The following is a 14062-nucleotide window of genomic DNA, read 5'->3' on the forward strand; positions in this document are numbered from 1 at the left end:
AATGCAGCGAGATTGATCACGTCGCGCATCCACACTGGGGACAGCGCCGAGGATGAGCCGTCAAGGTCCCCCTTTTCCACCCCGGGACCCGCGGGCTAGCCTCGTGGCTCGGTGGCAGGGCCCGCGTGGCAGGCGAGCGAGGGTTCTGGATCTGAGGGTTCGGACATCCAGACCCGCGGGAAGAGAACCGCACGCAGGTAGGGCCCGAGTGCACCGGGCCGAAAAGAGTCGGAGGACCTTGAAGAACTCCAGGTTGGGTTCGGCTCCGGGAGCTAAGGCAAGGTTGAGACGGAACCGCTAGCCCCAACAAGCGGAACAGCAGACATTAGATCATCGCAGGTTTCCCGCCCAAACAGTCACCCCGCTGCCCCGCGGGCTTCTGTAGCGAAACGCCAGGGATGAGGAACGAGCAGGGGGCGCGCAGGCTTCCGCGAGGGGCTGGGCGCTCGAGCGCTTCGGGGGGCCTCGCGGGGCCGCATGGGGCGCAGGGAGCGCAGACACGCAGCCCCGCCCCCCTCGCGACGCCCAATCCCCGCCGGGCCCGCCCCCGGGCGGCGCGGGAGCACGCGGGCCAGCGGCGCGCGAGGCGCGGGCACGAGCCGTGGGCCCTGGGCCGAGTGTCATTTTCGTTGAAAGAAGCTCCAAGCTGCAACCTGCCTTCGTCCAGCCCTCCCGCTGCGCCAACAGCACACAGGAGCAGCGTCGCATAGGGTTATTATTTCTTTTTTATTAAGATCAAAATATTCGTCCCACTATGAACTGGCTGTCCTCACAATAAATAACAATAACTTACGTTTTGTTCGGCAAAGGCTCACACACTCTGTCCTCCGTCGACTGATAATTTAAAACATTTTCAAGGAAAGTCTCGTTTCTACTTTTTTCCGGCAATCATGCGCTTTGGGGGATTGAGTGTCTGTTCCTTTGGATTGCCCCCGTCCTCTTCCCCGCTAGAGAGCGGGCGAAGCCACCTGGAAGCGCGGGGCCGGGCCGAGGCAGACCCACGGTCCGCGCGGGAGAGCGCGAGGCTCGGCGGGCGCGGGACCTACCCCGCGCAAGCTCCACGCACAGGTGGGTATGTGGACGGGGGCGCCGCGGACCGAGGGAGAGGAGGGGGCAGAGCTAACTCTAGTCAACCCAAATTCTGGTTTTGTAAAAATAAAAGTCCTCGGAGCGGCGCTCTCCAGTCTGGTGAAAGCAGGTTGCATCCAGGCGATTTTGGCTGTCCCGACCTCCTCTCTCAGTCCTTTTTCTCTTTAAATAACAACAATCATAATTACAAAGGCGAGAGAGTTTTCGGAGCTGGTATGGCCTGAGCATGGGTGAGTCTCATGCAGGGAGCATGCGAGGTCCGCGGGCTGGCGGGGAAGGGTCCCCCCTCACGTCTCCACGGGACTCGGCACCATGCTGTTGGGGGTGTCCGGGAGCTGCGAGGACAAGGAGGTCACGTCGCTGCCGGAGGAGTTGCCTAGGGAGCCGGACTCAGAGAAAGAGACCTGGGGCAGGGGAGACACCGGGAAGGAGCGGGTGAAGACGTGCCCAAGCTGGTTTTCCCGGGCCGCCAGCTCCCTTAGGTATCCTTGGGACAAGTCTTTGGCTGGGAGCGTGCCCTTGGAGAAGTCGGCCCGGCCCCCAGGCGCACGCAAGAGTATTAGGGCGGGCGGGGGCACGGGTGGGTTAATCCCTCGACCTCTCCTCCCGGTGCTTTAATCCAGGGAGACCTGGTTTAGAACCAATTATGGGCCGGGTGAGGTTGCAGCTACCAACCTCCCCCTTCTCCCAGCCCTTCTTCCCCTGAGAGCCCCCCAACCCTTCCCACCTTGGCTAAGCGACTAAATCCACCCCACCTCCCCCGGAGTCCAGCCGTCCGGCGGGTAGAGCAGGTCCTCACCAGCTGCTGGAAGGCGGGTTGATCCAGGTCACTCTGGAGCGCGAACTCGCTGAGCGCTTTCCACGGCGGCTGGTACGTCTGCACCTCGACTGCACTGCCCTGCACGGCGCTCTCGTGGCGGATGGGGCTGCCCGCCACCAGGGGCGTCCCGGTCAGTCCCTGGAGGCTCTGCGGAACAAGCAGAAGAGGGGAGGCAGAAGAGTTGGGTCTTGCGTTTCCCGCCACCTTTGAGACCAGGACCCCAGGCCCTGGCACATGATTTGGAGCCTGAAACTGGGGAGGCATGCACTTGTCCGCAGCAGCCGAGTGAGCCCGCCTTCTCCACTGGAAGACACCCCGGGCCCCAAAACAGCCACCGCGGGCCAGCCTCAGTGCTGGAAGCCAACACCGCAAGGGAACAAAACGCGAGGGCTGCATCCCACCCCCTCTCCGGGTTTGCAGAGGGAAAGTGTTCAAACCGAGTCCCGCTGAGAGATGGACACAACCCGCCCCTACTTGCTGGAGCTCGAAACCAGGCTGCCTTGGGCTCCGAACTGAGCCCCGGACCCCAACTCCGATCTACCGCTGGGGCTGGGGAAGACCTGACCTTAGATACAATAATTAAGATGCCTTCCAACCCCAAGGTAAGCCTCGCTCTGAAAGCACAAAGACACACTATTTGGAGTAAACAGTTCCGCCCTGGATCTCCCGAAAGCCGGCCCAGAAAAGGGAGCGCCGATGCAGGGAACCCGAGGCTCCACCCGACCCGACCCTCCAGCCCCCCGACCCCCACCGTCTTGTCGTTGTGCTGCTGCTGCTGCAGCTGCTTCATGAGGATGGATTTCTTCTTGTCCTTGCACCGCTTGTTCTGGAACCAGACGCGGATGACCCGCGGGCTCAGGCCGGTCATCTCCACCAGCTGCTCCTTCATGAGCGCGTCGGGCCGCGGGTTGGCGGCGTAGCACGTCCGCAGTGTGTGCAGCTGCTTCTCGTTCAGCACGGTTCGCACGCGGGTTGTCTTCTCGGTCTGTTTGTGCACGTGTGGGCGCAGCGAAGGCTGCCGGCCGGATCCCGGGTCTGCGAGGGAGCGAGAGGTGAGCCAGCGGCCGCCACTCACTCCCCCTGCGCCCCGCCCCGCGGCGGCCGAGCCCCGCGGGGCCCGATCTCGTTTGTCTTTTCTTCAGTTTATTTCGTTTTCTGGTTCGTCTGTTCTCTCTTTCTGTCTGTTCGCCCTATCTGGAGAAAGGTGTGCACTTTTGTCCCTTCCCTAGTTCCTCCACCGGGCTCCCCGCCGCGATCCCCGCAGAGCAAGCAGGGCCTGGGAGTTCCGAGTGAGGCCTGTGCAGGACAGAAGTGGCTGCACCCTGCTGTGCCTCCTCCGCTTACCCGACCCTCGGAACACCCGCAAGGGTTCCGCGGGACGAGGGAAGCCCTCCGGAAGAGACGCAGTTTCAGAAGAAGAGGAAGGAGGGGCGCCTGGGACGCTGGAAGGGTACGGGGCCCGAGCGCCGCGCTGCGTCGGGACAAGGGGGCCTGTCTGCCTCTCCCGGGAGTCCCCGAAGAGACCGTCTCCCTGATTCCGGGGCCACTCGGACAGGGCCAGACCGTGTGTCATTAAGACCTGGCCTAGGGTCAGGAGTGGGTCTCCCGGACCTGGAACAGTTCCTTTCTAACAGCCCTTGGACTTCGGCCCCAGGGTCTCCTTTCTTAAGGCTCTAGTTTCCCTGTCCAGCGGCCGTTTTCCCGGCCGGCCTACAACCGCTGGCACTCTCCTCACTTGGCCTTGGGTTCCCTCAACCCCAGGTTGGGTAGAGTCAGGTACTTAGTTAAGACCCTATTCCGGTGGCCGGAAACCTTCAACAAACAAAAGGGAGACCAGGGTTCACTCAACACTGGCATCACACCCCCATCTGAACCAGGTCTACCTACCCTTGGATACAAGTCGCACTGTTTCAAATTATATCCCCTTCCAGGCATTTCTAGGTCTGGATAAATATTCACAAATAGTTCATCTAACTCAATGTCCTCATTCTATACTAAAGAGAGGGCCAGCGAAAGCTCAATCCCTTCGAGCACACAGCACTCAGAGGCTCAGCCTGGTCTGCAGACTGATGCTTCAGGTCTGTGGCTACTTGCTGGTAGCTGCTCAGCTGGAGTCACCATTCCCAACGGCTAACCACACACTTAGAACCAGTCTCTGGCCATCTCCTGATTATGACCTAGAGCATCCCCTGGGGTGTTTGCCATTATCCCTGAATCCACTGTGCTTCCACTTCTTTCCCACCAAGAAACGTTTGGCTACACTGTTCATCAGACTGGGCCTCAAAAGAAAAACGCAGACATTTCGCTCTCTGTTGGCTGGTGAGCCTTCAGAGCTGTGCAGGTGGACTTCTGCCTGCCTGGGCCCAGCTCTAGGCTGGGAACTGTATTCCTTACACACATACCCCCAGGCAAACCTGTCCTTCCTCTCAGGCAACACACAGACTGCTTAAAATTCCCAGTATAAGGTCCTTAGAGTCACCACTTGGGATGCCCCGTTGTCATTTACCTTCCTCCTCCTACTACTACCGTGTCCCACACATTCCTGAGAACACAATCTCCACAATTCCGAACACTCATACACACAACCCCAGCTCACGTTTACCCACACGCAATTTTCCCGGTCACACACGAACACACACTCCGTCACGTTCCTAGCAGAGTTCTGCACTCACCCAGAAACCCCCACAATGCTGGCAAACGGAAACACACCCAAGTGACAAGTTTTCGTCCGAGCACAAGCACCCGTCTAAGAACACACACACCCACATGTGCACGGCACCCCGGAGCTGGCGGCGCAGTGCCGGCCGCAAGCGGCTTACCTGGCAGATGCAGGCCGCGGGCGCCGGGAAGCGGGCCGGGGCTGCGCGGGCTGCCGGCCGCCGCGCGCTCGAGCAGGAGGCCGTGGTCGGCGCGGCAGAGCAGCTCGTGCTCCCGCAGCGAGAATTCGTCTCCGGGAAGCAGCTGGCGGCTGCACACTGAGCAGCGGAAACACTCGATGTGGTACACGCTGTCCCGCGCCCGCATCACCAGATCGCTGCTGCTGAAGCCCACCTGGCACTTGGCGCACTTGATGCCGAAGAGCCTGCGGGCCCAAGGCACGGGCGTTGTCAGCATAGGGCCTGTGGCCGGCCTCGCCCGCCGGGCTGCTACCCGCCCAGGGCACGCGCGCCCAGGAGGCTTTGTGGTCGCGAGGGTGGCTGCGGGGACCAGCCCTCGGGGGTTCCCAGGCCGGGAGACGAGTGGCGGCACGCGTTCGGGGCGGGGGCATGCCGGCGGCCTGCCATTCTCAAGCCTCGGCCCCGGCGGGCAGTGGCTCAGCCCGTACACTTGCGGGCCTCACCTGACGTAGTCCCGCTTGCAGTAGGTCTTCCCGTCTCTCACGAAGCACGTGCACGTCTCGTCCAGGTACTGGCTGCATTCGGCGCACTTGAGGCAGGCGGCGTGCCACTCGAGGTCTGGCGACACCCGCAGGATAAACTGATCGTGGATCTGACTCCCGCAGCCCACGCACATGGCCGTCCCGGGCTTCTCTGCCGGGGAAGGGCGCGGAGCCCGCATCAGGCCTGGCTGCCCGGACCGCGGCCGGGGCCGCTCCAGCCCTAACCCAACCCGCTCGCGCTCTCTTTCAAGAATTGGGACCACAAGATAAAAAGGAAATGGGCTTTGCAAAGGTCCAGATACTTGGAAACGAAAAAAACGAAAAAACACAATCTTCTGAATCTGTGAGGGTTTTTAGTCTCTCCCCACCCCCTCCTCAGTTTTTTGGGTTTTTTTTTTTTTTTTTTTTTTTTTTTTACGGTATTACATTCACTTGGACACAGGCGTTTTGTTGATATCTCCTGTAACTAAAAGCTAAGATACAAGTGAGAAGAAAGGGTAAATAGACATTTAAGCCTTGCGGACGCCACCCCATCAATACTGAACGGTGATGTTCTGGCATTTCCGTCCGCACACTCCCTCTCTCCGCGACTCCCTTCTATCCCAACACAGACACATCAGCTTTTAGCGGAGTCTCTGCTCATCCTCTTTGACTTTTTTTTAGCTTAAACATCCCAGATCAAGCTAAAGAAATCTTCCTTATTTGAAAGGCCGAAAGACAAGCAAGCAAGCAAACCAACCAACCAAACAAAAAAAACCCCACATCCCTAAATCAAACTATTGCCCTAGCGCAAAACAGAAGCAGATTTCACAGCCCGAGGTCAGCCTAGCAGGCTTGAGAAAGAATGTTTAATTATAAACTAAAACAACAGGATTCCAAAGGATAAGCGGTCCTGCAGGGAAATCTATTCGTTTTGATTTTTTCTCTCTCAGTGTCCTGTCAAATAGAAGCCACTTGTAGAATCCGCTAAACATTGTTCTGCATTAGAAATATTGCATATTGAGCGCACACACACACACCACACACATATACAGAGAAAGACTTACTCTTGGAATGATCCCCCATAGTACCTAGAAAAGGATAGTGAAAAATAATATCCACCATGCAGAAAAGAGATGTGCGCAAAGCGTGCGGCCAGGGGCAGAAGGACGAGGGTCGTGCACCCAGCCTCGGCTCTTTGCTAACTAACTCCTCCTGCCCCGAGGAGTTGAAGGAGCGATTCCGCACCGGCCCGCACGCAGCATGACGTCAGCACGCACTCGCCCGTGGCCGGAGCTGGGGGCGGGACCTGTGGCGTCACGAAGCTTCCCCAGAACCTCGGGGGATGCGGGGGAGGTGTTAGGGACTTGGGGGCTGATGGGCGGGGTGGGTGGAAGGCGGGAGTGACAGGGGATTGGCTGAAAGGAAATGAGCCAACCCTGATTGGCCCAGAGTGAACAATGGAGCGCGGCCCCCTCCCCGGAAACCTACAAGGATCCTCATTCTGGTCCCGGGGGCTATCCCGGCTGGATCTTGCGTCACTGCTGAGCTGTCTCCGCGACCGCCGCAGCTCTGAACTTCTTCTTAGACTTGCGGGGCGGTCTCCCTAGGCGTGCTTGAGCAGGGTGATGAATACCTGGGGGAGTAAAGGGCGGGGGTGTCTCTTTTAAATGCTCCTTTCTTTCATTAACAACAACAAAAAAATTCACTCTCTTGTGAGGAGAGCTGGGGAGAAAGAAGGTGGTCTGTTTGGACAAGACCTTCAACGTCCAGCCGGTGAGCGTTCTCTCAGACGCTTTTGTTCTCAGGGTCCAAGCGAGAGAGAGAGGTTAAGGGTTTGGGTAAACTGTTTAGACGTTCCCCACCCGTCAGCCTGCGGAAAACTCTGAATTGGAGCGTTAGGTGGGTAGCACCAGAACGCAGAATCCGAAGACCCTCGCCGGATCCAGACTCCAGCCTTGACTTGCATTTGAGGCGGGGGTGTAATTTGACACTGACTCCCTCATTCTTTTCCCCCACTCGAATAGCACAGTTCCTTCTAGGAACAAGACTGGGGTCGAATGTGTGTCTCACTTCCAGAATAAACGATATTTATAAACTCTTCTGTTTTATTTCACAAACGAACTGCAATGCAAATAATTAGAAACAAATGTGGTGCGCAGGGTGATTTACTATCTGTGCAGTGGCTTGTCGTTCCTTAGAAAACCTGCGACTTCTGAGCAAAGTCCAGGCATTTCTTTCTTTCAAAGAAATTGCTGTGGGTTTTGTCTGAAAGGGTTCAAAGACTGGCCCATGAATTATAAATCACATTTACCCAACCAGGGTGGCTGTTGTTGTTTTTCCCATTAAAAGGTGTACCAAGAACTTGGTGTACGCTTGAGTGGGGCGCAGGTGGGCTCCTAGGCATAAAATGTCTCCACGGGAATCTCAGATCCGGCCTACGTCGGCCTGAGGGCACGGTGGAGCTCCGCGGCCCTTCTGCTAAAAACGTAAGGCTTGTCGGCCTCACGCTCTGGACTGCTTGCCGGGAAATGGGTGCAGTCAAGTACGCACGAAGAGGCTTTGCTGAGAGCTGGAGCTAGACCCTCAGCGCACACTGAACTCACTCCCCGAGGACCGTCCCCTCACGGCCTGCGAGCGCCCCTCCGCCGGCCAGCGCTGTGCTGAGCGCTTCACGTGGTAGCCCCGTCGGGCTTGTAAGACTTTTAACCACCGCCACTATCTTTGGAACGTATGGTCTTCTCACTGTCCGGTTTTTCAGCACGGCTTACCAGCTGCTGTGCCAACATGCCATTTCTTGAGTCTTTGGCCACTTAGCGCCCCAAACAGCACTTACCCTCAGTGTATGTGGAGCACGTCGGGGTGGGGAGAATGCTGCGTTTGAATAACGTGTCTATGAAAATAAACGGGGTTGAGGAACTAGGAGGGGGGAGTAAGGGTAGATACGGCTGCACGTGGCCACTCTGTGACCTCAGGCATGTTATTTTACTTTTCTGACCTTCAGTTTCCTCATCTGTAAAATGGGGTCAGTCAGTCAGTCAGTTCAGTCGCTCAGTCGTGTCTGACTCTTTGCAACCCCATGGATCGCAGCATGCCAGGCCTCCCTGTCCATCACCAACTCCCGGAGTTCACCCAAACTCATGTCCATTGAGTCGGTGATGCCATCCAGCCATCTCATCCTCTATCGTCCCCTTCTCCTCCTGCCTCCAATCCCTCCCAGAATCAGAGTATTTTCCAATGAGTCAACTCTTCCCATGAGATGGCCAAAATACTGGAGTTTCAGCTCTAGCATCATTCCTTCCAGAACACCCAGGACTGATCTCTTTCACAATGGACTGGTTGGATCTCCTGGCAGTCCAAGGGACTCTCAAGAGTCTTCTCCAACACCACAGTTCAAAAGCATCAATTCTTCGGTGCTCAGCTTTCTTCACAGTCCAACTCTCACGTCCATACATGACCAGTGGAAAAATCATAGCCTTGACTAGATGGACCTTTGTTGGCAAAGTAATGTCTCTGCTTTTGAATATGCTATCTAGGTTGGTCATAACTTTCCTTCCAATGAGTAAGCATCTTTTCTTTTCATGGCTGCAATCACCATCTGCAGTGATTTTGGAGCCCAAAAAAATAAAGTCTGACACTGTTCCACTGTTTTCCCATCTATTTCCTGCAAAGTGTTGGGACCAGATGCCATGATCTTAGTTTTATGAATGTTGAGCTTGAAGCCAACTTTTTCACTCTCCTCTTTCACTTTCATCAAGAGGCTTTTGAGTTCCTCTTCACTTTCTGCCATAAGGGTGGTGTCATCTGCATATTTGAGGTGATCAATATTTCTCCTGGCAATCTTGATTCCAGCTTGTGCTTCTTCCAGCCCAGCGTTTCTCATGATGTACTCTGCATAGAAGTTAAATAAGCAGGGTGACAATATACAGCCTTGACATACTGCTTTTCCTATTTGGAAGCAGTCTGTTGTTGCATGTCCAGTTCTAACTGTTGCTTCCTGACCTGCATATAGGTTTCTCAAGAGGCAGGTCAGGTGGTCTGTTATGCCCATCTCTTTCAGAATTTTCCACAGTTGATTGTGATCCACACAGTCAAAGGCTTTGGCATAGTCAACAAAGCAAAAATAGATGTTTTTCTGGAACTGTCTTGCTTTTTCCATGATCCAGCGGATGTTGGCAATTTGATCTCTGGTTCCTCTGCCTTTTCTAAAACCAACTTGAACATCTGGAAGTTCACGGTTCACGTATTGCTGAAGCGTGGCTTGGAGAATGTTGAGCATTACTTTACTAGCATGTGAGATGAGTGCAACTGTGCGGTAGTTTGAGCATTCTTTGGCATTGCCTTTCTTTGGGATTGGAATGAAAACTGACCTTTTCCAGTCCTGTGGCCACTGCTGAGTTTTCCAAATTTGCTGGCATATTGAATGCAGCACTTTCATAGCATCATCTTCCAGGATTTGAAATAGTTCAACTGGAATTCCATCACTTCCACTAGCTTTGTTCATAGTGATGCTTTCTAAGGCCCACTTGACTTCACATTCCAGGATGTCTGGCTCTAGGTGAGTGATCACACCATCGTGCTTATCTTGGTCGTGAAGATCTTTTTCGTACAGTTCTTTTGTGTCTTCTTGCCACCTCCTCTTAATATCTTCTGCTTCTGTTAGGTCCATACCATTTCTGTCCTTTATCGAGCCCATCTTTGCATGAAATGTTCCCTTGATAAAATGGGATAGGGGGGTAAAAATAGTATCTACCTCTACTGTTGTAAGAATTTTTCTCTGGAAAAGGCTTAGAACAATATCTGGCACATAGTGCTGCTGCTGTTGCTGCTAAGTCGCTTCAGTCGTGTCTGATTCTATGCGACCCCACAGACGGCAGCCCACCAGGCTCTGCTGTCCCTGGGATTCTCCAGGCAAGAACACTGGAGTGGGTTGCCACCTCCTTCTCTAATGCATGAAAGTGAAAAGTGAAAGGGAAGTGCAATACGTGGTAGATAAGACACTTATCATTATGGCTTTATATTGGGAGTCTGTGTGTACATTGTGCCTTACCTGTTCCCAGGGCCTGCCTGCCTCTGCGTGTGGAGGGGAAGTCTAAGTCTATCTGTGTGTATGTGTCGTCTGATGGTTTCTTTGTGCATTTCCATGTGTGCTTGTTCTGTGTGTCTCTTCTGTGGGGATGGAGGCTCAGAAAGTGGTCTGAATGAAGAGTTTGTGTACAGATGATGTCTGTGTAGTTGGGCACAGTCTCAGAACTGGGAGCCAGTATGTAGTAGGTACCCTTCTGTAGTGAACTGAGAAAAATGTTCTTGGCTGCTTGTCTTCCCTCCCCAACCACTCTGGGCCTGGCCAGACTTTCAGCACCCAACTAGGAGCAAGCAAATCAATTAACTCAATGGCTCAGGCAGCCAGGAGGGGGCGGCTCTGGGCTGGAATCCTAAATCTAGACTGTTAATCTCTTGGGCCAAGAGAAATTCCTCCTACAACCCAGAAAAACCAATTGTTTGAGACCTTATTAGGGAAGGGGGTGTCTGAGGGGCAGTGGGCAGGGGTGGAAAGGAGGGGAGGTGTTGAAGGGGCAGTAAGGTGAGTAGATGGTCTCTCCTGGGATGTCAGGTAGCCGGGTCATAAACCAGTATTCTTTCAGTCTCCATCATGTGCTGCTGCTGCTGCTGCTGCTACTAAGTCACTTCAGTCATGTCCAACTCTGTGCAACCCCGTGGGCTGCAGCCCACCAGGCTCCTCCATCCATGGGATTTTCCAGGCAAGAGTACTGGAGTGGGTTGCCTTCTCCGCCATCATGTGCTAAGGTCCTGTTATTAGCCTATTAGGTCTTTACAGCAATGTGATGAGGTGGGTGGGCCTCCCAGGGGTCTCTAGTGGTTAAAGAACCTGCCTGCCAATGCAGGATGACACAGGAGAAGTGGGTTCAATCCCTGGGTCGGGAAAATCTCCTGGAGGAGGGCATGGCAACCCACTCCCGTATTCTTGCCTGGAGAATCCCATGGACAGAGGAGCCTGGTGGGCTACAGTCCATGGGGTCACAAAGAATCAGATATGCCCAAAGTGACTTAGCACACATGCACGTGATGAGGTGGGTAGTGTTAGATTCCTTCAATCCCCGAGGAAACTGAAACTTAGGGAGGTGACATGATTGCTTCTGGTCACAAGATAAATCAGAACTGCCATTCACAGCAGGTCTGCCTGGCTCCATAGGCTTTGCTGCTTCCACTGTGGTCGAAGACCCACATGAGTGTGGTTCCATCTGTCACCAGCTTCACTTCTCTGGAGCTAGAAAATCAAGGACTGTTTTCAAGACCCCCTCCACCTGGGTCTCCTGGGTCACAGCCATCCTTGAGAGACAGCACAAGAGTGAGAGAAGCAAAAATCCTTTTCCCCTGGCACAGCCACAAGGTGCCATTGATCTGACCCTGCCTTGGGTATCTGCTTCCCAGATACTCCCACGGTCCCCTTCTCCATGTCCCAGACTACAGGACACAGGAGATCTGGGGGCCCTCCATTTCTGGGCTTTAGAGTGCTCTCTACCCTTACAGGGAATAGCACTTGAGCTTCAGAGCTCTATATATTCCATAAAACTAGCCCCGGCTATGACCCTCCTCCTGGGAAGATTCTGGAAGCACAGAGAAGTCTCTCTGGATTCCTTTTCCCCAGACCTCACCCACCCCACCATTGCTGCCTTAAACTCTACTCACAGTCCCCCTAAAAGATAGGCTTACTGTTCGGAAATCCTTGAGAAAGCACAGAACAGGTACTCACTCACAATACAGGGACAGCAGCTCCCACCCTGAAAACAAAACCTGAAAGAAAGGGCAGGAAGGAACCTGGGGCCTGGGAGCAGATCACAAAGCAGGCTTTATTATCTTACAGTTTTGCTTAGTCAAGCCTCCTTTCTTTCCTTCTAGAACTCGCGAACCAAAAAGCTGCAAGACCCTTCGGAGACTTACTCTTTCAGGCCTTTGTTGGACAGAGAAAAAGCTGCAGGCCAGAGAGGTGGTCATCCTTGCCTGGCCTCCTCTTCCTCAAGCACAGAGCTCACAGACAGCTCCTACAGGCCTGCACACACACACACACTCAGCTTCCTTCCCCACTACCTGCCTTCCTGTTCGTACCCGCTCAGGAAACATTTACCTGCCGCGAGATGTTTTGTCTCCTATTGATCATCATGGAACCACATATATGGGGAAGAATGTGGGGCTTAACCTTCATGTTCAGAATCATCCTCATCATAGCTAACATACAGGACTCTAACTTGGAGCCACCTTCACACACAGGACTGCCAGTGTGTCGCAACAATTCTAGGAAGGAGTGACTATTGTTAACATTATCCCTGTGTCTGGGACTTCCCTGGTGGTCCAATGATTAAGAATCCACCTTGCAATGCAGGGGATGTGGATCTGATCCCTGGTTAGGGACCTAAGATTCCACATGCCACAGAGCAACTAAGTCTACACTGCAACCACTGAGCCCTCGTGCCACGGCTAGAGAGTGCGTGCGCTGCAACGGAAGATCCTGCAGGATGCAGAGAAAATCTTGCACACTGCAACTAAGATCCAAGGCAACCAAGTAGATAAAAGTTATACCTGTTTCACAGATGAAGACCTTGAGGCTTGGAGATATTAGGTAATTCGTTCCAGGTTTTACAGCCGGTGGAGCCAGGCTTTGAACCAGACTCTCTGCCCCCTGACTTGCTGGTAGTATCATTACACTATATGGCCTCCTAATCACTCACAAAGGGCATGTCACAGACACACTGTCCACCCAACACAAAGGAAGCTGTTGCTAGGGATGGGAGCATTAATCCCACTATGAGTATCAGAGAGGAAACCGAAGGCCAATGACCTGTCTTCCAGCATGTAAGTGACAGAAATGGAGCTGGAAGCCAGGTCCCTTGACCCAGGCCAGGGGTCTTCCTGCTGGAGTTATTTGGGATGGGATTTCTCTTTGCCCACCTGAGGACCAGGGAACTCCTCTGGCTCCTGCCTTCATCCCCTTCCCAGCCCATACCCTTGTCTCCAAAGGCAGTTGGAGACATTGTACAGAGGAGGCCAGAAGGGGTCTCAGCACCCACATCATCACCACCATAGGCTTCTGAGAGCTCGACTTTGGGGGGAGTTGGGCACCATGTTTCAGACAGCAGCTCAGGCCTGGGAAGACCAAGAAACTTGGCAAATCAGAGTCAGATTCCAGGCCTCCTGATATCCAAATCCATCCTCTCTCCCCAGGCTCTCTTGCCTGACCCCCACCAGCTTCCTCTGAGCAAACAGGCACCCAGTGACAGGGCAGGCCCATCCCTCCCTAACATTCACTGAACAGTTGCTTCTGGCCAGGCCTTGGGCTAAGCCATCTTCACATCATATCAGATCAGATCAGTCGCTCAGTTGTGTCCAACTCTTTGCGACCCCATGAATCGCAGCACTCCAGGCCTCCCTGTCCATCACCAACTCCCAGAGTTCACCCAGACTCACGTCCATCGAGTCAGTGATGCCATCCAGCCATCTCATCCTCTGTCGTCCCCTTCTCCTCTTGCCCCCAATCCCTCCCAGCATCAGAATCTTTTCCAATGAGTCAACTCTTCACATGAGGTAGCCAAAGTACTAGAGTTTCAGCTTTAGCATCATTCCTTCCAAAGAAATCCCAGGGCTGATCTCCTTCAGAATGGACTGGTTGGATCTCCTTGTAGTCCAAGGGGACTCTCAAGAGTCTTCTCCAACACCACAGTTCAAAAGCATTAATTCTTCGATGCTCAGCCTTCTTCACAGTCCAACTCTCACATCCA

General features: G+C 54.2%; 1 protein-coding gene across 1 annotated transcript; it reads right to left on the reverse strand.

Annotated features, from left to right (window-relative positions):
* Positions 1 to 707: 707 nt before the first annotated feature.
* ISL2 (ISL LIM homeobox 2) lies at positions 708 to 6616 on the reverse strand. The gene is made up of 6 exons (XM_006044407.3): positions 6335 to 6616; positions 5250 to 5439; positions 4729 to 4991; positions 2661 to 2944; positions 1889 to 2056; positions 708 to 1493 (listed from the first exon to the last, which is right to left on the reverse strand). The coding sequence occupies exons 1-6, from the start codon at positions 6390 to 6392 to the stop codon at positions 1377 to 1379; spliced, it is 1080 nt and encodes a 359-aa protein (XP_006044469.1). The 5' UTR covers positions 6393 to 6616; the 3' UTR covers positions 708 to 1376.
* Between the last annotated feature and the right edge of the window lie 7446 nt (positions 6617 to 14062).

Source organism: Bubalus bubalis, chromosome 20 (assembly GCF_019923935.1).
Source record: "Bubalus bubalis isolate 160015118507 breed Murrah chromosome 20, NDDB_SH_1, whole genome shotgun sequence".
In the NCBI taxonomy this organism is placed as follows: Eukaryota; Metazoa; Chordata; class Mammalia; order Artiodactyla; family Bovidae; genus Bubalus; species Bubalus bubalis.

Excerpts from the sequence above, each read along its gene's own strand:
- ISL2 (XM_006044407.3), bottom strand. The coding sequence starts at position 6,392 with ATGGTGGATATTATTTTTCACTATCCTTTTCTAGGTACTATGGGGGAT. Across the intron at positions 4,992-5,249 it reads TGCAAGCGGGACTACGTCAG|GCTCTTCGGCATCAAGTGCG; the intron begins GTGAGGCCCGCA and ends TTGGGCCCGCAG. Across the intron at positions 2,945-4,728 it reads CCGCGGCCTGCATCTGCCAG|ACCCGGGATCCGGCCGGCAG; the intron begins GTAAGCCGCTTG and ends GCTCCCTCGCAG.